The sequence below is a fragment of the Eucyclogobius newberryi genome, unplaced genomic scaffold (genome assembly GCF_026437365.1).
Source record: "Eucyclogobius newberryi isolate DKJ021-1_F unplaced genomic scaffold, fEucNew1.0.hap1 SCAF_14, whole genome shotgun sequence".
Taxonomy (NCBI): Eukaryota; Metazoa; Chordata; class Actinopteri; order Gobiiformes; family Gobiidae; genus Eucyclogobius; species Eucyclogobius newberryi.
Window position 1 is genome coordinate 20,211,260 of NW_027315768.1, and position 27,750 is coordinate 20,239,009.

Consider the following 27,750-nt stretch of genomic DNA (forward strand, 5'->3'; position numbering starts at 1 on the left):
ATATACGTGCGGACAAAATGTTGCGTATGTCACTTTTCATGTTGTGATCTGTAAAAAGACAAAATGACATGGAAATGAGCCAAAAGCAGTATATAAAGTCAATTCCAGCCTCTGTTAACATGTGTGATTAGTGTTTGGAAGTAACTGAATACATGTCCCGAAAGTATGTGTTCAGAATGCCAAGTTACTCTTTACTTTTCTAAAATCAGAGGAATACATTGTGGTGTTTGATGATGAAATGAAGACTTCAAACTGAGGGAAATAGAAAATGCAGCTTTGTGCGTGTGCAATTTTCCTTCTCTAATTTGTGAAATACATAAAAAATGGTGAAACATCATCTTATCACACTATGATATAATGCAACTCAATGTAAAAGTATTCTACATATTTGGAATTCAGTACTCCGATTAGACCAAGTCATGGAATATGTTACAAAATATGTATTCAATATTCTGTAACTAAATACATTTACTTAAACACAGCTAAAACTAAATAGATTTTCAAAGTATTCTTCACATCACTGCGTGTGCTACTATGTCTATATTAACACAATTAGACGCCAAAAAGCATACACTCCAAAAATGATACAAGCAACTAGTTCTCTTTCATTTTAGCTGTAAGAGGTTTAAAAAGTCCTTTCCCCCCACGGCCATCAAGACTTTATAACCTCCTACTCCCACTCGTCAATGTTATTAATTGCCACTTTATGTACACCGACTTGCATGTGTTACACGGGCTTTTAATTCATCCATCCATCTGCAAGATCAAACTGACATAAATCAAAGAGTGTAACAGTTGGAACAGTTAGAAGCCTCCTCAGACCTCCGCATGCTGTGATTGGCGGCGTCAGAGGGGCCGATGATGCAAAATGGCAGGCTTGCTTGTGTCCGTCCACCCCAGGGCAGCTGTGGCTAATAGTTTACACCGCTGTGAATGAACAATGCGTTGTAAAGTGCATTGAGAAAGGCGCTATATAAAAGCAAGAGATCTTTACAACCAACTTACAACCTCATTCATTAATTACAAGAGGACCAGCAACTTTTGACTCAATCTGTCACGAACTGAAAATAGAACTATATGAACCAAAGAAAGAACGTATGACTTAAGGCATTTAAATTACAAAATGCTAACAGATAAACCAAACCCTGGAATAGGATGACATACTTTCCCGTTAACCCTTGGTAATGTGTGTAATGTGTGTTTTATCACCAGGCAGAGTCGACCGTATATCCATTTAGTCTGAGCCGTAATGTTGTCCGTCCCCTGATTACTCAGCAGTGCCCCGAGATGTTGGAGAGACATTAGAGAGGTGCAGGTTGATTGTCTTACAGATAGGACTAATGTCACCTAATCAGATCCCACCATTATGTATTAGCCAAACTACAAAACACTTTTATCTGACAAGGGCCCGGGCCGCGTTTGCCTGGATTAACATTTTGCAAGCGTGAACGTGAAGCGCCGTGGCAAAGGCTAAAAGAGGAGGGCTGTAGGACTGTGGCTTGCGCTTAGACATTGGACAGTAATTATTAATTTATGATTGTCTCTGGTCTTAATGAAAATGAAAGCCAGGGAAGAGAACAGGGGAGGGATAATGTGGCGTGAAATTGAGTTTCATTTGTTCAGGGGCCACCTTTTAACTCAGCGGAAATAGATCCAAGCGCTTTTCTTTCTCTGGAGATGCAGGGTTTTTTTTTCCGTCTGTGTCTTTTCAGTCAATATGTGTTCATATCCTCTTCATCCTTTTGTGATATTTGGCACCAACACGACCTATAACATCTCAATAGCTCTCATAAGGCTCTTTTCAAAATGACGCACGCCTCTCTGATGTCTGATAACTATGTCAACAATTTTCTTCAATTGGAATGCCTCTGACTAGCCTCGCTTTAATGTCAACACGCTAATGCAGAAAGGTCTAAGGCTAGGTTTGGAGCATGGGAAGGATTCAGTTGTATAATAGTGTCTGGAGGAGAAGGCCGTGTGCTATTTTAGCTGGATTTGTCTCTTCTATTCAGGAATAATAGGACAAACTTGTACAAATAAGACTTAACTATTTTGTGTGATGAAGGAGGAACTGTGGCTACTAAAAGGTCAGACTCGTGTTATGTTACAGGGAAATACGGAAGGTAAACTAGTGCAAGGCAAATCGAATAGAATGTGCAGTATATCACGTGTGAAAAAGAGCAATTGTACTTCATATGTGCAATATAATTTATGTATTAACTGCTGTGTAAAAAACTACAAAACAAACTGAACAAAACAGACCCAGAGCTATTGTGATCTGCACCTTGGCCCAACTAGAAGACCATTGTTCTGTTTGTGCTGGTCCAGATGTGGGAGAAAGGTAAGGAGCTTTATCTAAATGTTTTATTTGTATTAAGTAAGGGCATTATTTAATTTATGTATTTCCTGTAAGCTCTGTTTAATTTCAAAACCGCACGAATCCAATGTTGCCACACACCACTTCCTCCCTTTCAATTATCCGCCACACAATATTCATTTGATCCCACAATCCATCAGTGGTATATTAGCTTTGGAAGATGCTTCAGATGTGAAGTGTCTGTCTTTGAGCGTGGACAAAATTACTCACAACCACAGTCTTCCAAATCACCAGGGTTAGTTCTATTAAGTCAATTACATTTGTACAATTGTGAGCGAGGGCTGGTTAATTTAGTTTGACCCAGAGCTGAGCGACACTCCCCCAGATAGCAGATGGATGACCACAGGCGTGAGGCAGAGAGACACAGAGACAGAGAGAGATGGTGGATTACTCTTCATTTGGCGCCTGTGTCATCATCAGGAGGCGACACACCAAAGACAACATGCAGGGTCAGACACACACAAACAGCACACAGTTATTAACCTCCCCCAGCTCATCAACTTTAGTTTGCAATCTTCCTCAGAACCATTAGAATACCCTGAAGAAATGACTTTCCAATTAAAGAGGATCTTTTTTTTTCCTGTTTTATCTCTGGCTCCTGGAGTTCTTTATTTCAATAATTTAAATAGGAATTGATTTTTCAATTTTCCCGCTGACTGCTACGGACACAGACCGCAAGGCCAAATAGAGCTGCAATCACATAATATTTGTTGTGTCGTTACTTTTTATGTAAATGTGGACACAGCTTATTAATGGTAATAAATTGCCTCCTGTGAAATTGAGTTTGTAAGAATGAATTGTTCTGACATCTGGAGAAAAACATTTAGATGTTTTTGTAATTACATTTCCAACATTATAGACTTTTGTTTACGCATCATCTGTACAAACAGTAGTTTTAATGAGAGACGGCATTCTCCTGCCACCTATTAGTATGTTGTACAAGCTGCATTCAATTCTTCTTCTTGACGTTTAACAAGAGGTTTGAGTGTGGCTCAAGTGGGATGGAACCAGACTGCAGTGGTCAGTATCTGTCAAAGGTGTCTGACAGCCAGTGATGAATGTGGCTTATGAAGCATGGCCAGTTTGGCCTTATCCAAGACAAACTTAAGAGATCAATTTGCTATTTCTGAGTGCATTTCCCTGTGCAGTATAGTATGTGTAGGGATGCATATATATATATATATATATATATATATATATATATATATATATATATATATATCAGGGCTCAGATTAAGGGTTTTCACTTGTATAGCGGCGCTGCTAAACAATCCGTTAATTTTTTCAAATTTGTATGGCAATTTGATAATTGCATAGCAAAACACGAGTGACTAACAATCAATATTTTCCATTGATGTAACAAGATTATTTAGTTCAAATGTATTTGTAAACATTCTATTTAAAAAAAAAAAAAACTTAACAAATTAACTTTTAAACACCTTTTAAAAAAAATTCTAAAATAAAACAGAAAACTTGCAAATAAAATTAGTTGTTTAACATATTAATTAACACCAAGTCAGATGGCCTTATTTACAACTTTCTTCCATATCATCATCAATCAGATGACTATTTGCAGGAGTCTCATTTACATATTAATTGTCTTTACACTCACAAAAAATATGTATTAAGCTTCTGATGGAAAAATAAAGGTTGCTGTGGTGTCCATCATGGTGTATTTATTGTGTTATTCAAATTGTACCGCTCTATTTATTTATTCCAGCTATAAAACGTTTCCATTTTTCATTTTGCTATTTGATGACGGTCCCCAAGTACTCGTCTCGGCTCCGGCTGCACATTTGATGACGGCCCCTAAGTACTCGTCTCGGCTCCGGTACACCAGCCATAAGGAAGGAGACCGAGGACTAGTGAGCGTGAGCCACTAGCCATTAGTAGGATTTTGTGATATCAGCCACTTGAGTTATGTTCCGATGGTACATCCCGTGTAGGGGCTTGTCCTGCCATGATGGTCCCTCCAGCACCTCATCAACCTCTGTTCCCCAGTGTCTGAGACATTCACTGAGCACGTCATCTGTAGGAGCCTTGTCCTTGATGTACTTATGGATCTTGGACGTTTCGTCCTAGATAGTGGCTCTCACGCTCACTAGTCCCCGGCCTCCTTCCTTACAGCTAGTGTTCAGTCTCAGGGTTCTGGATTTGGGATGGAACCCTCCATGCATGGTCAGGAGCTTTCATGTCTTAACATCTGTGGTCTGTATCTCTTTTGGCCAACTGATTATTCCTGCAAGGTATCTGATCACTGGCAGGGCATAGCTGTTTATTGCCGGGACTTGTTCTTGCCATTGAGCTGGCTTCTGAGGACTTGCCTCACTCGTTGTAGGTATTTGGCCGTAGCTGCTTTCCTGGTTACCTCTTCGAGGTTGCCATTTGCCTGTGGGATTCCCAGCTACTTGTAACTGTCCTCAATATCTGCTATTGTTCCTTCTGGGAGTGAGACACCCTCTGTGAGGACTACCTTCCCTCTCTTAGTCACCATCCACCCACACTTCTCTAGTCCGAATGACATTCTCCTATCTGAGCTGTAGATCCTGGTGGTGTGGATCAGGAAGTCAATGTCCCGCTCGTTCTTAGCACACAGCTTGATGTCATCCTTGTAGCGGAGGTGACTGATTGTAGCTCCATTCCTGAGACGGTATCCATAGCCAGTCTTGTTGATAATTTGGCTGAGGGGGTTCAGACCTATGCAGAACAGCAGTGGGGACAGCGCATCACCTTGGTATATGCCATATTTGATGGTCACTTGTGCAAGTGTCTTGCCATAGGCCTCAAGGGGGGTTTTCCACAACCTCATCAAGTTCCCTATGAAGGCTCTTGGAGCCGCATTGATGTTGTACAACTCCAAGCATTCAATGATCCAAGTGTGTGGCTTTGAGTCATATGCTTTCTTGTAATCAATCCAGGCAGTGCTCATGTTGGTGTGTCGGGTTCTACAGTCCCGTGTGACTGTTTTGTCTACGAGGAGCTGATGTTTCGCACTTTTGGTATTTTTGCCGATGCCTTTCTGAGCAGTTCTCATGTATTGATCCATGCCCTTTGAAGGATCCTCCTGGATCAGGATCGTACGCCTTTCGGTTAGCCTTTCAGGGTGAGTTCCGTCCCTTAGCAGTGTGTTCATTTGGGCTGCTAGGCGCTCGTGGAGTGAGGACAGTTTCTTAAGCCAGTATGCATGTATCATGTATCTAGAGAAGTGTGGGCGGATGGTGACTAAGAGAGGGAAGGTAGTCCTCACAGAGGGTGTCTCACTCCCAGAAGGAACAATAGCAGACATTGAGGACAGTTACAAGTACCTGGGAATCCCACAGGCAAATGGCAACCTTGAAGAGGTAACCAGGAAAGCGGCTACGGCCAAATACCTACAACGAGTGAGGCAAGTCCTCAGAAGCCAGCTCAATGTAAGAACAAATCCTGGGCAATAAACAGTTACGCCTAAACAGTTACGCCCTGCCAGTGATCCGATACCCTGCAGGAATAATCAGTTGGCCAAAGGAGGAAATACAGACCACAGATGTTGAGACACAAAAGCTCCTGACCATGCATGGAGGGTTCCATCACAAATCCAGCACCCTGAGACTGTACACTAGCCGTAAAGAAGGAGGCCGGGGACTAGTGAGAGTAAGAGCCACTATCCAGGACGAAACGTCCAAGATCCGTAAGTACATCAAAGAAAAGGCTCCAACAGATAACGTGCTCAGTGAATGTCTCAGACACTGGGGAACAGAGGTTGATGAGGTGCTGGAGGGACCATCATGGGAGGATAAGCCCCTACACGGGATGTACCATCGGAACATAACTGAAGTGGTTGATATCACGAAATTCTACCAATGGTTAGAAAGGGCAGGTCTGAAGGACAGCACAGAGGCCCTGATTATGGCAGCACAGGAGCAGGCCCTGAACACCAGATCAATAGAGGCCCAGATCTACCACACCAGATTATATCCATGGTGTAGGCTGTGCAAAGGGGGCCCTGAGACAATCCCACACATAACTGCAGGGTGCAAGATGCTGGCAGGGACAGCATACATGGAGCGCCATAACCAGGTGGCATAGTGTACAGAAACATCTGTGCAGAGTACGGGCTGGAGACCCCAAGGACAAGGTGGGAAACACCTCCAAAGGTGGTAGAGAATGACCAAGCCAAGGTCCTCTGGGACTTCCGGATACAGACAGACCAAATGGTAATGGCAAACCAACCAGATATAGTGGTGGTTGACAAGGTGCAGAGGAAAGCCGTGGTGGTGGACATTGCGGTGTAATGGGATGGTAACATCCGGAAAAAGGAACATGAGAAACTAGAGAAATACCAAGCCCTCAGAGAGGAGCTGGAGAAGGAGCGTGAAGGTATCGGTGGTGGCCGTAGTGATCGGAGCACTTGGGGCAGTGACCCCCAAACTGGAGGAGTGGCTCGGGCAGATCCCAGGAAGGAAGTCGGAGATCTCGGTCCAGAAAAGTGCAGTGCAGGAACAGCAAAGATAAGAGCCCTCAAGTGGAGGCCTCACCACGGTGAGAGGTTTATATTAGGGCTGGGCAAGTTAACGCGTTATTATCGCGTTAACTCATCACTTATTTAACGCGATCAATTATTTTAACGCGCGTTAACGCAGGTGGAATTCCCCTGGTCCGCACCAGTTCTAAAGCCTCGTACAAACCGCTGTGGACGAATCGCGCCTGACGCAGTATTTGAGCGCATGTACATTAGAAAGACAAACGCACCGGATGCGCGTTCTCGACGCGCCGGACTCATGTCCGTAGAATACACTCCGACTCGTCCTGCACATGCGCAGTGGAGGAGTTGTGCTGTGTTGCTTTTCTTGTGGTGTTAATGGATTTTAATGTTGGACCATGGCTTTGGTTTATTAACTTTACTAAGTCAGAGGCCAGCCAAGGCAACCTGCTGGGGCCCCGCGTGAGCAGGTCCCGGCGGGGGCCCGCGTGAGCAGGTCCCGACGGGCGCCGTAGCTGGGGAGATCCGCGAGAAGGGCCCGGCGCGCGTTTTGAAAACGTGAATAATCTGGTGCCTTAGCAACTGGCTTAGTGTAGAGGAGTAAAAAAACACCCAGTTTTAGGAATCTACAAACTTTTCTGGTTCTTTTCAATGCCCTGGCAGTGGCAATAAGCTTTAGTTTTGTGTTTGATAACATTGTTTACTAGAAAATCTGCAATGGCTGAAGCCATTGCTGGAGTGTCTGCGTCTCTCCCTCTCCCCCCATCTCCTCCCATCTCCCCCTCTCTCTCTCTCTCTCTCTCCCTCTCTCGCTCGACTGGCTCCGTCCCAAAATTCTAAAGAATAAAGCCTAAAGAATTCCTCAGACACTCAATGCCCAAATTCATTTAAAATGGGGAAAACTAATACTTTTGAAAATTTGACAATTCTGCAAAAAGTACAAGTTGTTCAAATGTCAAAAGTTGTGACGTGAGCTAGCTCCGAGCGAGCCCACCAGCCCCTCCCCCCCCGCGCCCTCCGGCCGCGCTAAAGTACGGCGTGTCGTCGGTACACGTTTATGTACACGTTTATATGAAAGAGGAACTTCACGAATGATCGGGACACGCACTGGAATCGCTTTAAATTAACTTGTTTTGACTTTATTCGGCTGGATTGAGTGTTTTCGTCGTGTCGTTGCGATGTGTCTTGGCTCTGAGTCCCCCGGCCCCGCCCCCCGGCTCCGGCCCCGCCCCCCGCCCCCCGGCTCCGGCCCCGCCCCGCCCCCCGGCTCCGACCCCGCCCCCCGGCCGGCGCCGTACCGCGTTTCCACAAAGGAGGAACTCATGAAACTGCGGAGAACAGTCGTCTTACCCGGAGATCGTCACGTTATCCCGGCGCAATACTGACCTAACCTAATACTGATGTGCAATTCTGTCATATGTGCAATTGCTGTTGGAATTCATGTGCAATTACTGTGAAATTCATGTGCAATCTATGTGCTGTCGTGACACATATTCATGTGCAATTACTGTCGGGATCACATACAATGGTATTTATTTGTCTATGGGAGTTTTTATTTATAGGAGATCTTCTACTGAAAGTGTTTTTCAGACTTCCTATAAGTGATCTGTTCTTCTGTATCTACCTCTGTATCTACCTGCGTTGCACCAATGAAATTTCCCCATATGGGACAATAAAGGAATATCTTATCTTATCTTATCTAATAGCACACGTAATACTGCGAAAGTGATCGTAATGAGGTATAACATGTTGAAATCGGATGAAGCGTTAAGGAGTTGAAACTGGCTAAATGGAGTACTAATACTTTTGCAAATTCTTGCAAATTCTGTAAAAAGTACAAGTTTTTCAAATGTCAAAAGTAATAGCACACGTACTACTGTGAAAGCGATCATAATGAGGTATAACATGTTGAAATCGGTTAAGCGTTAAGAAGTTGAAACTGGCTGCTCCTAAAATGTGTTTTGAGTGTCTAATGTTTAATGAGATTGCAATGTTTCTGACGTTACCTCTGAAGTGGCCTATTCATCTTTAATGATTGTGGCTCAGGATTTTGTGGCAAGTGAATACTTAATATTTTCTTTAACTGCTACTGAATAAAAATGCTGATGCACTTTACACTTCTTCACACATTTTAATCGTTCGTTGCCCAGCCCTATTTTATATATATATATATATATATATATATATATATATATATATATATATATATATATATATATATATATATATATACACATACATAATGCCTCAACTTTATTTTCAGTCCAGACAATCGAGAGGTAAGTAAACTTCACTGACCCTTGATGCAGATTCTCTACAGTGTTTTACTGAATTGTGGCTGGAGGTGCAGCAGTTGATGTCCAGAGAGAAAAGCAGTGGAGAAAGTACACAGCCCTGTGGAGTTCCTGTGCTTATAGGCTGAGTGTACCAGACATCCTTCTCCAGTCTCACACACACTGTCTCTGGGCCATCAGAAAGTCAGTGATACCCCTGCAGGTGGAGTCAGGCATGTTGAGCTGAGGATGGGGTTTAATTCAGAGCACGAGTCGCTCAAACAGGATCTTGGCATAGGTTTGAACAGAACTACATCTAATCAGCTCATCTTAATTGCAAGAATAAAAAATAATGAAATTTTTAGGCTTTTATTAATTAATTATTCATTAGGACCCAATAAATCAGACCTCGTTCATAACTAGTACAATGAAATACTAGTTTATTAAGGATGATTTGGGTTTGGTAACCTCTTAACCCTGACTACTAACCCTACCTCTTATTTAAGTTAAGTAAGCCTGAATCATTCTTAATACATATCTATTGATATTAATGAAATGCTTGTTCATTCTTTATTAAGCCTGATCAAGGTGTTGTTATATATAACATTTATGAATTATATATTTGGTGTGTTGTGCACAATTTTCCATGGAAACTAAACCATTGGAACTACTGTTACACACAGTTCTTTTTGAACAGTAGTCTGCTGCAGGCTGAGCTGGTGGTTCCCATATTTAAGTTTGACAGAGTACGCCCATGAAGTGGCTCCAGCAGCAGTTCCAGCTGTGTTGTAATGAGCATTTACTGTGCCTCCTCCACTACTACGGCGGCGAGCGCTTCAAAGCCGACTGCATCCTTACTCGAGTTGTTTTACAGATGCGTCTCAAAATGCGGGGCCCTTCTAGTGTGGACGGATGGTTCTGTCTTTTGCTCCTGACAGCTGCGCCGTGCTTGTTGTTGGCTCTCTCTTGAGTTGTTTTAATAAAGTTGTGCTGCAGGAGTAGTGAGGGAAGATTAATGGCGGCACAGGAAGTGTGGCAGTTGTGAGAGGATGCAGGACAGAGTGGGCCAGCAGCCATCTGTTCCCTCTGCTTTACAGCTCTCTTAATGGAAGAAGCAAACCAAACAACATGGATCTGAGCCCCGCAGACACACACACACACACACACGCATGCACGCACGCACACACACACACACACACACACACACACACATGCACGCACACCCCAGTAGCACGCTGCTAAACACCAAACATCATTTCATGTGACAGAGATGAGAGCCGGGCTTTTGTCACTGCATTTCCCCTGTTGGAAGTGAGCACAAGTCGGCTTTTTATTATTTTCCTCTCTTTTACCTTATAGCAAAATAAAGTTGGGCAAGAGCCACGACTGTGAGATTGAGATGAAAGAGACAGCCTGGATGGAACGTGATTAAGAGATATATTCTTGAGGCGAAACAGGATTTGGCATTTGCAAAGACAAAACCTAATGAAATTAAAGCAGAGCATGGCCATTGTTGTGAGTGTTCTTCATGTGTGACAGAAACAGTGTAAAGTATATGGGGCTAACACTGTGGTTTTATTCAGATTCACACACAAGCACTGACTAATGATGGCTCTGGCCAATGATGCCTAAAGCGCTTTATAGAGCTGTCTGGGTTGTAAAAAATGTTTACTGTGATGGGGCTGAATAGCTCGCTCACACAGATTATTATTGTTTGCAAGTTATTGTTTCACATCAATTTACTCAGATTAATAGTTCAAGTCTGCACTATTTATTTCAGATTAGAGTTGATACAGATTTTTCTTCTTGGCGAGGAGTTTATGGGTTTGAGCCTTCCTAAAGTGGCTCAATAAACTCAGCATGTCCTCCATATGTGGCACTTTTGTCACTGTCCAAATACTGGTGAATTTAAATTGCCCTGATAATAAATGTGACGACGAATGGACGGGATTCAGGCCTGTAGCTAAAGGGCAGTTAACCACAGCTCTTGATATAGGGCTGTATATTTATGAAGATTACATTTGTGTCAATATTGATCATTTCTGTTTCCATTTGACGGCTGATGCTTTTTTTTTGGATCCACTGAAGGAAGAAACCAAAACTTGAGGAAGTAGAAAAATAGCAAGTAGAAATGGCAGAACAGAGATTTGCTGTGACGTTAGGCAATTGAAAGGCCCGTATGCTTATTAGACTGAGCGTAAAATGGGGATGAGAGAGAAGGAAAGACATGAGGAAAACTCTTTCAGGCTTAATACTAAATTAAAGGTATTATGTAGCTTTTCTCGTAGATGGATCCACTAAACAACAAACATAATGTTTCAACTTTCATCCAAAACTCATTCATTCAGATTGAGTGACTTTTGGGGATGCCGCCTTGCTTAGTTACGGGTCAGATCCGTTGAGAGGTGACATCTCAGCACATGAATGACACATATCAAACAGTGCAACAGTTGGACATTAAATAACGCATGTTTTTTCCAAGGATTTTTGTTTATTTCTTAGTGTAATGTGTAAAAATCTAGACTGTGGAACATTCAGGCCAATCTATTATTCCGTGCTGACTCCCCCTTTGAGACTATGTAAGTATGTACTTTTTCTGTGCGACGGGGTCTAGGTCACCCTTATTGTTACGATATTTGACTCTGTCTTTCCTTACATTGTCTCATGGTGAAATGAAAATATCCTTGCTTCAGAATGGACCATGACTTCTGAAATCTACGGCCCAACTGTTCCTGATTTGGCTTGTTTTGAATGAACGGCGACCGTGTCACGTTAAACGACAACATGCGCCGTGTCCCTCTTCCTCCGGTGAAGACATCTGTACGACATGATGAAGTTTCCTCTCTGAGTATCAATCGTGTAATTGAGCTTAGGGAGAGGGGACGTGATGTGCACACAGAGGCACTCATGTATAGGCCTCTCTCTCCACACCCCTCTCGCCCGCTCTACCTGGCTTTTACATTAAATTTGTCAGTCAGCTCTCTTTTAATGCACATCAGCTGAAATGAGTGCATTAGCATTAGCTGCCATCATATCACTCACGCTGCTCAGAGCCCTGTTCTGTAAAGGTTTAGGCGGAGATAAAAGAACCTTGTGTGAAATATTGTAATAGTGTGTTTTTACATTTTAAGCAGCTGCCTTCTTAAATCTTTGTATGGGTTTGTGCTCCTGTCTCCAGGCTGGGGGGGAATTCTCGAGTCATCTGATGTGCAGTATGTCCAGTATACTATATAGTACACTGATTGATCGCTAATAAAGCATTTTAGATTTGTCAGTCTGAGTACAATTGCATTTTTATTGTTGCGAGAGGCTCTAGCCACCAATGAAGATAATGATTTAAGACAGATATCAAAAAAGTCAAAAAGATTTAAAGAAGAAGAAGAAGTGTACTGTTGAACATTAAAGGCCAAAATAAATAAATGATCATAACGCATCATTCATGAAGTGATTTGCTGACTGTCAATCCACAAAAGTGTGAGAATGTTGTTCAAATTTGTTTTGGGAAAATGAAAAAGAGATGGTCAGAGCATTTATTCTGGTAAGAAAATGTGTATTAACTAGTGATTTCTACAGTGAACAATTCTGAAAAAGTAAAGTAAGTTTTTTGTTTTTTTTTGTTTTTTCACACAGATCCTCTTCAATGCACCGTTACAAGACCATCTGTGGTAACTTTAGTGGTGCGTTTTTTGACTATATATTGAACTAAAAAGACTTAATTTAGCTTCTAAAATGTTCACAATTATAATTTCCTTGGTTCTTATTATATTGTGACTTGAATAAACACTTGATAATCTTGACATCTCTACAGTTAGCATTATGTTGCTACAAGGTGTGCTACCAATTAGCCATTTCAACACACATACATTCCCTACAGTAGAGGGCGACAGTCAGACACAGGATCCAGCAGATGTTCTCCACACATTTTTCTAAATTCAAACTAAAAGTTAAAACTTAATTGCGTGGTCGGTGGTACAGTGGTTAAGGGTGTTGCACATGTGTCAGTACTACCACTGTGGTGTTAGGGGTTTGATTCCTGGCCTCCACAATTTGACGAATGTCTCCACTCTCTCTCTCTCCATATTTCATGCTATTGTAATGTCTAAAAAAAACTTTGGTCCTGTAAAATCTTTTAAGAAATACACTTTTACGAGCCGATTTGTTTGACTTGACTTACCAGTTTATTCATAGTCTTAGCATCGGGCTGTTTCTATACATAATTTCGTTTTGGATGTGAATTGATTTCTAAGGACTGGAGAACGACAACGTTGCAGTGAGACAAGATTAATCAACAGCGTGAATCTGGCACTATTCCTGATGAGAAGCACCACTCTTGTCCTCTAAGTAGTACAATTAAACACAATCCCAGATGCATGTTGTGGAACGCTGTCAAGAAACACTACCAAAATAAATCTTATCCAAATCTGTGGAGATTGTGAGCAGTCCAAGGTTTCCAATGATGGCATTTTATCTGAGCTGAGCTAGAAGGGAAAAAGGGAGGAGGGAGTGGATGGGGCCGTACATTATTTATACGTGCTAATGGCGGCTGGCTGCGTCTGTGTGCGAATCGGAAACCAAACAATCTGCTAAAATAGACACACAGCTGTAATCAAGGCCATACATTTCCCAGAGTTCCTTGTGCTCACTGCTAACTGCTGGGTCAATTGGAGCCACTGTAGTGCCATTCGAAACACTTGCACTAGATTATCTCCTTTTAATGGAGACAGAAGACAATGTGGGGCTGGATTGCAATTGCCCAAGGAAAAGATTACCTCTGTGAAGATTTGCATAGCTTGTGCCTTCCTTACTGGACTTATTGTTGCACACGGACCAGATAAGAACAATAGCGCGTGTGCTTAACCTATTTCTGTCCCACAAAAGGAATCCATTAGTCTCATTGTGCAGCCCTTAAGCTCGGCGTCACAGGGGGGACCCAGTGTTGCGCCGGTAGATCCGCGCACATGTGCCTTTCATTTCCTATGGCAGTCCAGAAGTATCCCTCAACATCCTATTGTAAAGTTTACCAGGGGAGAGGTTCAGTGCATTAAAGTGCCCTGAGAGAAACGCTAAATGATGTAAACGTAGGCAGCTGCGTGGAGCTAATGCTGTACAGTAGAGCAGGGGCCCCGGCTAGATACTGTGTGTGTACAGTATCTATATAACATTATAGGTGCTCTTTCATGTCCGCATGCACTCTAATGGGAACAATATGAAGAGTAATGGTTAAGTAAAAAGGCACAGAAAAGGGCTTCAGACCAAACTGCAACACTCATCTGTTGCTTTACACTTAAGTGCTAAAAGCTGCTTGATTTTGTTATTTTGGAATAAATGTTTCCTCTTTCCCCATTTTCTGGAGGCTGTACCCAACTCTCTGTTACAAAGAGCCACAGTGTCCTGGTTGTACTTGAGCATTCATCAGTGAGCCAGAGAAACAATAAACATTTAGCTCTTGAGAATCTGTTTTAATCATGATAAAGATTTCAGCGCAGCACAATTTAGAAAAACAAATCCAGCAACACTCTCTCTGATCATCACTTTAGAGTGTGCTGACACGCAAACTCTATTAAGCTGTCTTCAAATATGCAAAAATGATATGATTTTACAATGATTACATATTCACTTCCCAGCTGGCTGGCTCCGAGCGTCTCCATTTGTCATCGACTATTGTGTCCAATTATATGATTAGCTTTGAACACTCCAGCTCTTCGAGAGCTCTCGTGTGTTCTGCCGTGCAGAGTGATTCACAAACAAAGTCATTACAACATGTATTCACACATATCAAATAACAAAACAGATGGCCAGTGCGCTCGCCGCCTGATTTGTTTTCCACACGAGTGCAAGGAAAAAAAGTATTTTGTCTGAGCTGTGTTTAATGCTGACTGTTTTATTCCCAAAGAGGAGCAGCTGGCTGTCGCGCTGTTAGATCAGCTCTATGAAAGACAATCTTGTTTTCATTAATTTCTCTACAACAAAGGCACTTGTTGGGAAGATTTAGAATTACAGCGGGTAAAGCTTCCGGATAATTCATCACAGGGATTTGACAGGGAACTTAATTGTTTTAAATGCCAGTTGCTGTGAGCAGTGTGCTGGTTTTTCTTTGATGTCTAACAGGTGGGACAGATAGACGACCCTCTGATGTTTCATTTGACCTTTAACCTTTTGGTTATAAATCTACTTGTAGTCCAGCAGCCAATAAAGCTATCATCATGTGATGAACTGTGCTTCCAAGAATTCCATATAAAATGGAAATGGTGTAGCTGGACTGGTTTATTGAATACAGTGGAGCACATATGCAGCGGTCTGCAGGGACCTGCATGTTCTGACAGACGTGGATCTGTGAGCACACTCATATCCCAGCATATGAATACAAACTCCATAATGCACAACATGAACTCATCTGTGCTCAACAACACAGCAATGATGCCATCAGACATGCTTTTTCAGAAGAGCATTATGCTTTGACTTAAACTCTTTTCTGTCGCCATTTAGTTACACTAAAGCTGTTGATCATCTAATTGTATGTTAATCTGTTATTGTAGGAGAATGTATTTACTCCGCTGCCCTGAATCACCTGCTGATCAGGTTATGGATGTGTAGGGGACACTGATACACTTGACTGATTATTTTATTCAACGCTATTGATTTTTCTTGTCTTTTGTTCACTATTCATATAAGAAGAAGAAAGAAATATTCTTCTTTTTGTCATGCAGCCAAAATATGTTTTTTGTTTGTTTAAATAGACAAATTGGACTGTGTATCTATATGTTCTTTTTCCTCTTTTAAATCCAGTGAACAGCTTCTTTGACATAATGAGGATTTTACTGTAAATGCGCTCAACGTGACTGAATCATTTAATATCGAATCAATACAATTCACACTGACCATAGCAAGAACTGAATACACGTGTTAACTATCTTATGCAGACTACACATTTTCAATATAAAATGCACGTAAATATAAAAAGTTTGTGATAAAAAGTTAGTCAGAGAAAGTCACTCTGCGCCACGAGCACTTCGCCTGCTCCAAAACTCTGTGGCTCGTTCTCGTGTTCAGACTGTGCCATGCTGCCCTCCATTGGCCAAAGCATGTACAGCAACTGCAGTTCACAATTTACACTAACCTTATATACACACAAACACTAATTTAAACCGCGGGAGAAGTAGAATATAATATCACTTCACATACAGGCCTACTTTGACGCACCTTAAAGAACTATAACCCATTTCCTGCGGCTGCTGCTGAAACACTTCCATTGTTCACACACATTAACCAAAGCAAACAAAGATAGAAGCCGCGTGATGTGTTCATAATAATTATGAAAGTTATTTTTGCCTTGTGTCTATTACACCTGAGCCACAGTTCTAGTCGCTGCTCTGTCTGCGGCGCACGGAAGCGCGTCTCAACTCTCGAGGGTGAGTCAATCAGCTCTGAACACAGATGTTTTTGCCACAACAGCAACACTCCCATACTGTGAGTGTAAATTACATCTCGGAAATTAATTGCAAGTTTTGATCCTTTTGATAATGAGCCGTGTAGCAAGAAAAAAAGAAAAGAAGAAGACGAGAGAAACACACTTGGCGGTGCGCGGTTCCGTTTGCGCACACTATACCGCACTTACGGGAGTCTTGATTGACAGCCGGATTCAGATCATCGCGCTGTTTAAGTTGCTCAGTGATCGGATGCTGCCCGTGTGCGTGTGCCGGCTCTTCCTCCTGACGCTGCGGAGGTAGTTCCTGTACAAAATGACGCTTATGACTCTGTCCTGGAACTGCTTGGAGACAATATAATACAGCACGATGTCCAAAACGGTGCTGAGGTTCATCAAGTACGTGGTGAAGACGGCCCACGCGTGGAACCCGCCCGTGTCCGTCTCCAAAAGCCGCACGACCAAACACACGTGAAAAGGCACGAAACACACCAACACTTGCACAATTAACGTCACAATGATCCTCACGGACTTCTGCTTGACCTTGGGCTTCAGCTTGGACGTGCGCCCGTGGATCAAGTTGTCCACGATGACCACGTAGCAGCCCAGCATGACGCAAATGGGCAGCAGGAAGAAGAAGACCAGGCGCACAAAGTTCACCGGGTTGTCCCTGCGGAGGTAATCGATATCTTGCATTTTGACGCACGTGGTGAAGTTGGAGCCGGAGTCGGGGTCGTCCCGGGGGAAGACGAGGGGCACGGTGCCGCCTAAGGTCATGAGCCACACGCCGACGCTGCCCACCACCGCCTTGGGCACGTTCCGCAGCTCTTTGACGTGCTTGGGCTGCACGATCGCCATGTATCGATCCGCGCTGATCAGTGCGAAGAGCCAGAGCGCCATGCACGGGTAGAAGACGGTGAGAGCCGCGCTGACCCGGCAGAAGACGTCCCCGAAGGGCCAGCGGTCCAGGTGATGGTGCGTGATTTTGAAGGGCAGCAGCGCGATGAAGAGCAAGTCGACCAGAGCCACGTTGATCATGTAGACCGTGACCGAGTTCTTCTTCTTGGTGGTCAGCGCGAACACCGACAGAGCCGTGAGGTTGACCACCACCCCGACGATGAAGACGAGGCTGTGGAAGATGAGGGCCGCGATCCGGTGCTCGGCCGGGCCCTGCTGCGCCGCGCCGGGCTCCAGGGACATGTTGGTGCTGGAGTTCAGGTCAAGGAGGTCCATGCTGGAGGTGAAGGGATGAGAGAGAGTTAGAAAGATCTGCTCTGGTGAGGCAGAGAGTGAGATGTTGTGGTTTGTGCGACTTGGAACAGAAGTGAATTGAATTAAAAGTGTCACGTAGGCCTATAAAACCACTGACTATAGCAGTGTAACTTCTCAACTGACTGAGTAATGTCAGTTTCCTGTCTGAGGCCTATAAATAGAGCTATGGAACCGCAAGGGCCATAACATGGTCCGGCCTGCTTCAAATCTATTGGACAAGCAAAGTACTCGAGTAAGAGTATTGGAAGTACACGTGAAGCAGATTTATCCATGTCAATTGAACTATAGAAGGTAAACGTATGTCCAATCAGGAGTGAATGGGTGGAGTCCATGTTATAGGAACATTAGTTAAGGTTAGGAAGGTACAAGTAGTGAATTCAAGGTACTTTATTACCATTATTGCAACAACATCACATTAACCGTGTGGTGAATGGAAGTGTCACGTTCCCACAGAGATAAAAATAAAACTAAAATTGACCTCATGTTTTTGAAGACATCATAAGCACATGGCGTTTATGGGTGTAAACGTTTCTCTTCTGTAAAATGTGACTATAGTGAAAAGTGGGTGACCTTTGCGTTGCCCCTGATATGAAATCATGTGACTGTCTCTCACTCGCCAGCCACCATCAATTATTCATCAGGAGTCATCTAATAACTGAATACCTGGACAAATAAAACCTGCTGTTACTGTACCGCCTCCGAACACTATATGTGCAGCGAGCAGTAAAACACCACTGCCAAATTACTTTCTCTTTCTCCCCTTAAGGTCACACTGTACATCTTTCATTGTCGGGCGATAAAAAGATTGTACTTACCTTGGAAAAACACTCACAAAAACATGTCGACGGCTCACACCGATAGCGTTATAAACTTGAGAGGGGATTTATGTGTCTGCCAGCCACAAACTGAGACAAAATAAGGAAGTGAGGACTTTCTCTCAGGCCCATGAGATGCAAATGTGGCAAGCCCCTTCAGTGCTTCCTGTGTCAGCCGTGTGCAGAGCGGGACGCGGCAGTGGGTTTAGAAAACATCTGTGAGAACTTTTTAGAATGGTGGAAATTACTGTCAAAGTTTGGTGGAACTACTGACTCTTTACTAATGTTAAGAGTGGTAAGTGAAATGTGATTAAAATAATGTTAAGTCAGACTGCTAATGTCGTAGTATTAAGTGACAGTAGTTTTTTTACTCCTGCTTGAGTGATATTTTTGATTTAGTCTTAGTGCTTTTCCTACTGTAGTGACAAAAGTATTTTATGAACCACATTTAAGGATTTGGACATTTGCACTTCTCATATTTTACTTCCAGATATCATTTGTTTTCTTTGGAACTGTCTGAATCTACAGAAATGTCATGATTAAAATATATAAGTCAAATACATCAGTTTTGTACTTTTTACTGTTGCTGGAGTAAACGATTGGACCGCTTTTACTTTTTACTTCTACTTGAGTGATGTTACTTTTACTTAAGTACACATTCTGGTCACCTTGCCCACTTCTGGTACTATATAAGTGAAAGTTTGCAGTGTGAGTCATTACAGTAATTCTCTCAAACTAAAGGTATCGTTATACTTAAGGGTGGGTGATAATGACAAAAAGGAATATTTGGATATTTATTGGACCGATATTCAGACGATATTATGTCGATCCAACAGAAATGTGTGGAAACATGTCTTTAAACGTATTAGTTGAGCTTTAACTATTAGACACATGTGAAACGTCTGTAAAATAATTTAATATTTTTGTAGCTTTTTTTTTTACTATAAATGGTATGCGCAATACTAAAATGTTGCATATCTTAAAACAATATCCACAATGTTATCTAAAATTAAATACACACCTATATACTTTATGTCCTCTGCATTTGACCCGTCCTAAGGCTTCAATGCCACTGAGCCAACCTGTCCCATCCCCTGCATTTGACCTACTGTACATGTTTTTGGATGATTTTAGGATATTTCTTAACCGTAGGAGCTTTAGCAGCAGTAGTTATAACTTAAAATACCTATACATCAACAACAAAATCCCCACATTATTAGTTTATGAGCTTACGTAGTCATAATATTAAAAGCATTCATAGTAAAGGGGACAATGCATGTGTAGTAGTCGCAGTTCTTATTGAAGTAACGGTTTCACTGGGATTGTAGAAATACCATCAGTGATTTAATAAAGAAGCACGATTCTTCTGCACTGGCTGTAGTTTAGTTTCACTTTCACATTCCTTTACAGCGTGATGGCACATGCAAAAGGGCCCGGGCTTTTCCACCGTCTGCAATTACACCCCCTTAAAGAAAATGATGTTGCCATTAGAAGTGGGAGTGTGTTTGGCAGGCTCGGAGATGGCAGATTTAGGGCGAGTTATTGATTGGAAAAGTGGGGTCTGTCACAGCACATTAGTTCTCAGGGGAGTAATCCACAGCAGGTTGCAGTGAGAAGCATCTGCTGCAGGAGAGAAGTAATTAAAAACAGGATGTTGAGGCAGTTGCCATATAAACAGGAAATAAGATGGTGGTAATAGACACTTCACGCTGATGCCGGGACATCTTTTTTTCTTCTTCTTCTTTTTTAACACACGACGTGGACTTAATGGATGCAAAGCACACAGCTCAGGTGAAAACAGCCAAGGTCAGACTGGACAGGGGCTGAATACAGATGAATGTGATTAATGTCCACAATGAGATAGAAGCGTGGAGTGAGGAGTTGTGGTTTAAAGAGCATGTCCACTTTGAAATTACATTGTACCAAGAAATGGAGTAAATTAAAAGTTTTTCACAAGCTCAATGTCTGTGTCACAGATATGGATAAGATTAGATACTTATTTAAGATGCTGTTCGTTTCAATCAGTCTGGAGGAAAATACATCATTAGGATTGATTGTATTACCCAGATGATGTTGCTTTGTGGGCCTTGTTATGTATTATAGTGAGAATAATATGAAAAAGGACCAGACCTTTCCCCACGGGGTGTGGTCGAGCTGTTGCCTCAGTCAGAGGTATAAAGTTTATCATCAATTTAGGGGAGATATAGCTTGTGTGGTAGTTATAGTGTGACAAGAACACATGTTATTGGGGAGTAATAGCTGAGATCAATAAAGTTCAGGGCCCAATTTACTTATTGTAAAAGTGGTTGGAATAGCTGGTGGTAGTTGCAGTAGAATAATATATATTATATATTTTCCTGTTCGACTCAACTGTGGTATTGTTTGGACTGATTTGACTTCTTCTGAGACATTTACTTGAGTAACGAGCTTCCCGGCTCTTAAAACAATAGTTAAGATAAGATAAGATAAGATAAGCCTTTATTTGTCCCACAATGGGGAAATTCCAGGGTTGCAACACAGTAGGTACAGAAGTAAATGATAATAAAGAAAACAGATGACCTAAAAAACACTGTTGTAGATTTTCTTCTTCATGATATAATCTGGTTCATCACAATACTACTCGTAGTGTCTGGAGTTGTAGTTGTTTCTTGTAGTGGTGCAAAGTAGCACTTTTTGTTGGTAAAGTTTGAACAGATTGTAACTTATTAATCATGTACCAGTTTAAATTGGTTGCCCATCCTGGCTCGGAATGCTTTTGACTTCAGTTAAATTATTTATTCAAAATTGTATTATCTTTTGTTTTCAAATTACCTCAATGCACTGGGACATCATGACACATTTTAGTTCTCTTATCACATATCTAGCTGCGCACGTTTAATTGGCTTTTAAATGACTTTGTAGCAGTTGTTACCATCTTTTACTTTTACATCAAAACTGCGATCCGATTCATATTCCCTTCCTGAGGTATAATTATCTATTGGCTCGTCCTCTCAATGTGTCTTAAAAATCTCACGGCAGATGGCACTTTGTGTTTACTGCAATATGTTGTTATGACAACAGTCTGTTTAGTCCTGTCTTTGATACCCGTCACGGTGCTTCTTTACACACCATTTCCATAATAACTGCTTTTTAGTATCCATCATGAACAATACAACAACAAGGACTCACAAAACCTTAAATGTAATCATTTCAAACAAATCCTCTGATATTATTCTTTACTAACACACTGTGGCGAGTCAATTATCTTTTTATGCTGTTCTATACCTCCCTCTAGTGACTGTTAACAGTTACTACAGCAGGTTTTGGCTCTGTTTTAATTGGAAATTCCCATTAGTTCAAATCAAATACAAATAGCACAATAATTAGTTTTTGTAGTAGTTTTAGAAGTAGCAGTGGCACTATATGTGTAACTAAATACATGTAACAACACTCTATACACTGAATACACATTTTGAGTGTATTTTGTCTAGTTTCTCACTCAGTTTTATTCATAATACAGTGACTTTTACATACTGATTTTGACACTGCAATTAAGGCAGTAACACAGCTCTTGTGGCGAGTGTGTCATTGGAAGTTAATGTTGCAGAAGGAATTTTAATACATGTTGTCAATATTCTGTATTTTTTGCAGCACTGTTCATACAGAGTAGCAGCTTTAGTAATTGTGGTTTATTAGCTATTTGTATGTAGATTTTTGTGAGTGTGAAATTGTATACTTTTTGTAGTGGTTTGATAATTGAAATAATAGCTATTACTTTAAAATCAGTCTCTCTATAGTTAGTTATGTTGTGGTGGTCATAATATGTGGTGATACTTAGTTAATGATGCATCTCTATATAATTAATGAAGTATGTATTCATATTTATGAATGAGGCTGAATTAGGTGCAGTTAAAGGGTTTTTATGGGTAGCACGTTTATTTTTTGTATTTTTTTATGTGCTGATAAAGTGTGTTAGATTGGATCCATAGTTATTGACCTCTGCAAATGTGAGAGTTGAAAAGCTAAAATTGGTTAGTAGTTCATTTTCAGACATTTGCCTTGTGCCATGTTGAGTTATAATGGGCTTCAGAGCGTTCTCTCTAATATCTTCCCTATTATTAGTTAAATAATATGAAGTTATAATGACTATTTTTCCTGAACTCTGAAAAATAACCATGACTAAAACCTTGACTTAAAGATAAATCTGAAATAAAAAGCAGTCCAAGTCACATTGACAGTTTAATTCAAACCGTTGGGCGATGGCACAACAGATCGCCACAATATGAAGAATGTGTCATAAACAGGAAGTCATGGGATGTGCGGCATTTCTCACTCTGTCATGTGATATTGTACAGTCACTTTGACCAGACTGATTTAAATAAGCATTAAAGCGGTGGAGATGTGACTCACTATTAAGCATTGCTATAGCAGTGATATGTTTGGTCCAAAAGCACTGAATGAAACACTGATTCTAATGTCCAATGTCTTAATGTTGCACTATGTCACCTTTCTGCTTGGCCTAGAATGTTCCACAGTATGTCATTTGATTTATCCATCACCATGGAGACAGACACCAATAATCTGACGTTAAAGGTCAGATTATTTTTGGTCTTTTTGAGCAATACAAATACATACAAAATACATATGGTTAATTCCATACTGCGGAATATGAAGCAGTACATTTCCATGGAGACAAGCATGAAGCAGATCCCAGGCAGAAAAGTGACATAGTGCACCTTTAATATGTTCACTTGGTACAACTAATACTAGCTTTATATTTGTTGCCAACCAAGAAAATCATTATATAACATGGATCCTGTTTGTTTAGCAGCATTTTCCTCACAGAGATCAATGAAGTACTATATACACCTACTATATACACCTCTAAAGTTTACTACTTATCATGAAATAACTTCTGTTTAGGGAGGCATGAAAGACAAGCATCTGTACAGTACTTTTTATATATAAAAAAACATGATAATCAACAACAACAAATTATTTACAACTATTATGAAGTGTGTAATTTTTCACCCTGGACAATTCTGTTTCTCGCCCTGCATATTAAGAACTCTAGAAGAAGAAAAAAGCAGCAGCTTCAAGTCCATGTTTATGTCAGCACCAATGACAACATTTACACACTTGTCTTTCAGTCATATTTCGCAGATCTCCTGTCTCCTGGAGTTAACCTCTCCGTCACCGAGCACAACGTTGAACTATTTAGCTGGATCTTGTTCCCATCCACCACTTCCCGGGAGGAACCTTCCGGAGACGTCCTCACAACGCTGGAGAAGGACGCGTTGACATGAAACTTGAGGAGCTTGAGCAGAGTCCCTTTGTATCCTTTACATGCAAAGAAGTAGATGAACGGGTCCAGGCAGGCGTTCAGGTTCATCAGACAGACCGTGACGTGGAGCGAGATCTGGAACGACGTGAGCTCGGCGCAGGAGGGCGTGGCCGCCAGCTTACGGATCATGTACTGCAGGAGGTCGATGTGATAGGGGCTGTAGCAGACGACGAATACGAGCGAGACGCAGCAAATCACGCCGATGGCTTTGCGATTTCGGCCCGACCGTTCGGTGAGATGGTTGGATTTGGCTGTGAAGTGGAGCTTGTAACAGAGGATGGAGTAACACACCAGGATCGTGACAACAGGCAGGACATAACCGAGAAAAACGCCACCGATCAACGCGGTGGCGATGTGGTCGACTTTCTCAAAATTGGGGTACTCCATGCATGTGACGTAGCCGTCCGGTTCCACGTTGGTCATGTCCATAGTCAGCAGGGGAAGCGTTTGACCCAGGACCAGCAGCCAGACGCCCACGCAGATGTAGCGCACGTGGCTGACTTTTCGGAGTTTTGCAAAGCGCAGGGGCAAAACGACTGCGATGAAGCGGTCGACACTCAGACAGGTCATGAAATTCACCCCGGCGTAGGTGTTGATGTAGAAGATGAGGGCGGAGATTTTGCATATGGTTTCACCCAGAGGCCAGTGGAAGCCCAGGCCGTAGTAAATAATCCTCACGGGGAGAGAGAGCGTGAACAGGATGTCGGATATGACCAGGTTGAGCGAGTATAACGTTGTGGAGTTCATTTTCTTCAGGTTGGGACGGATGACGTACAGGGCGAGGCAGTTCCCGGAGAGCCCCACCAGGAACACCACACAATAGAACAGGGGCATGAGGACCTTGGCGTAGGCGCGGTGGGCGTACAGCGTGTCGCACCCAGAGTCGTTGGAGAAGGAGGTGAAGGTCTTGGGAGCTGCAGTGGACGCCATGGCGATTCATATACAGTGTCTGATGAGGAAATAGTGTGTTAGTTTTGGGGTAAAAATAAAAAAGAACAAGGAAAAGAAGATGTTGTCTGAGATATTAGTGAAGTGAAAGCAGCCAGGGAATAGTTATGACTTTCAAAACGGAAGATTAAACTCTTAATGTCTCACACATTTTTTATGAAAAAAGCCAAAGATTTAGTTTGACATTTTTGACATCTTTCCTGACCTTATCTTAGACTTTAAGACTTGATACTTTTCTTTGTAAAAGTGACATCCTAGCACCAATTTGAGTTGCATAATTTATTATTATAAACATTATTTCCTGATAATATTTGAGTACCTTGTGTTCCTAAAAGGCTTTGCAGATGTGAGTCAAAGGTCATGGTTTCTATGAGTGAAACAGTCGGTTAACCTCAGATGTTCCCTCTGCTTTGCTGAAACGTGGCTTTGGTCGGTTGCACCTCCACTGTACAGTATTTAGCACCATCTAGTGGTTGTTAGTGGTAAATTGTTTGGAATTAGTGTATTTTTTTATTATCATTTTTTTTTCAATTTGGTGATTTAAAAAAGATCTGAACTTTGCACAAACAAAAGTACAGAAACAAGCATGCCTTGGCTTAAAATGAACTATATTATCCCTTGTATTAGTTTCTCTTTGAGGCCTACGTCTTTGAGGTAACTGTTTTTTGTTGGATGGTGTTGAAAGTCTCACAGAGGAAGTTTGAGAACAATTACAGTGATTGTGAAGACAGCTGTGGCACTCACACTCACACTGAAAAGAAAAAAAGAGTTGGCGTTGAGAGACGCTTATGTGTATGAGGAAGTTAGCTTCCCCAGGGCGCGCTGCCTTAGACGGCGGGCCGCTTGGAAACGCACTAAAATGTGACCGGCGTTTTTAACTGCAGCTATAGGACTATCTGCCACAGCACATGGCACAGGGCAGAAAAAAGAACACTTCCTGGAATTTCTCCTGACCACTGACACAAATGACCAAAGAAAGAATCATGTTAAACTGCAAAATATACCTGTAAGTACTTTTCCCACAAACAAAACATGAAAGGAGTTGTACAAATGAATAATGTATACAAAACCTTTCATTATTTTTGTGAGTGGGAAATGTTTCTGGAGAGACATTTTGTTGTTCGATTATTATTATCATTATTATTATTATTATTATATCATTATTATTACTATTATTATTACTATTACTATTATTATTATTATTATTACAGTGTATTTATTTAGCCTTCAAAGCACCCAAGGCAGTATTATGTGAGTTGCTGTAGAAGTATTAATAGTAGTACAGCAGCAGAAATGTCTACAATCAACACCGACTATTATTGTATTTGTAAATGTATTTGCCTGTTTAACTTATTACATTGATCGATATTTTTTTTTAGATTTGTTGGGTTGGATTTGTGATTAATCTCACCAGTTTGTATTGTTCACATGTTGTTCCTGCATATCAAAGTCCCACTCACCTCGTGCACTTGCGCGTTGCTCTTCAGATGCGATCCTCCTCAGTCACATTGAGGCAGCAAAACAACTGTTTAGTCTCCACGAGTGTGTCCCCTCTCCTCTACGTTAACGTGACTGAAAAAACATGACAGAAACATCAAGATCCGTATCTGCTGCCCGTAACCATGGTGACCAAATATCCTGTTGCGCTGCCGCTGCCACCTCCTTTCACTGTAACTCTGTCTCTACTTCCCTCCAACTTTTGAGCCACCTCGGCACGCTCCCCAACGTCATACTGTGAATGACTCTCACTGTATTTATTCATAACATTAGACACATTTTACTACATGAAACTCTTTCATAAACTTATGAGATAAATGGGAATTTTTACACACGTGGCGTGCCATGTGTACAAGTCCCCTGAGGAAGGATGTGGGTTTCTCTGCACAGATTGGCCATTCTTTTGTACTTTTTATAGCCTCCTAAATATTACATTTTATTAGCTTCCTAGATATTTAATCATATTTTATTTAGCTATATTTGGATAAAAAAGATCAAATGTTGCTCACTTGTTAGTTACAAGTGGTTGTTTGTTTGGCATCTGTTAACTTGAGGTTTTCGCACCTCTGGCTCCTGAACACACTGGCACACCTCAGTGTTTTCGCTAACATAGTGAGAAAAACATCATGCAAAACATTACAATTGTACTCAAGTTCAGATTTAGTTCCTTCAGATTAACATTTCTCAAATAGAAATGTCAAGTAAAAATATTTATCCATTATAACTATACTCTTAGAATAATACCAGATCTACCAAATATACTAAAGTAGTAGGATTGATTTGAGGTTAAATTAAATGTATACATGCAATTATTTCTATATTATATGATTCTGTAATTACAATATAATCCTCTATAAATATGAAATTCAATACGACTTCTTGCCCAACACACACACAAACAACTTGTATTCTTTTTTAGCACAAACACTTCAAAAACAAGTCCGGTGATGAGGCAAAGGAAGCACAGAGACTTCCTCCTGGACTGGCCTTGTGGCTCTGACTCATGATGGTGCAGACGGACATCTCACACTGGGCCCCTGGGCACCTCTCCCCTTTACACAGACAACAAAAGACACAACACGGCACAAATCATTAGGACATTACACAATCATACACAGATACTTATGAACCGGACTGTGGCAGCTGGTAAACAACAAGACGACCTTCTGAGTCACATGTGTGTAGAAAGTTGATCATGTTGTTTTGATGAGATAAGAGCGCCAAAAAGTGAACTGTCTGGTGATTGTGTGAAGAGAGATATTTAACGTTTGCATAAGGTTAGGTAATCCTTTTGAGTCCAAAGTATTTCCTGTATCTTTTATCAATAAGATGAGAATTCTGAGTTTTGAAATTTACATTCAGA

At 41.5% G+C, this 27,750-nt stretch overlaps 2 protein-coding genes across 2 annotated transcripts; both read right to left on the reverse strand.

Moving 5' to 3' along the window:
- Positions 1-16,308: 16,308 nt before the first annotated feature.
- On the reverse strand, positions 16,309-17,765 carry gpr18 (G protein-coupled receptor 18). The gene has a single exon (XM_072444861.1). It carries the CDS (start codon positions 17,763-17,765, stop codon positions 16,749-16,751), a length of 1,017 nt encoding a protein of 338 aa, XP_072300962.1. The 3' UTR covers positions 16,309-16,748.
- Positions 17,766-23,613: 5,848 nt separating this feature from the next.
- On the reverse strand, positions 23,614-24,872 carry gpr183a (G protein-coupled receptor 183a). The gene has a single exon (XM_072444862.1). It carries the CDS (start codon positions 24,870-24,872, stop codon positions 23,745-23,747), a length of 1,128 nt encoding a protein of 375 aa, XP_072300963.1. The 3' UTR covers positions 23,614-23,744.
- Between the last annotated feature and the right edge of the window lie 2,878 nt (positions 24,873-27,750).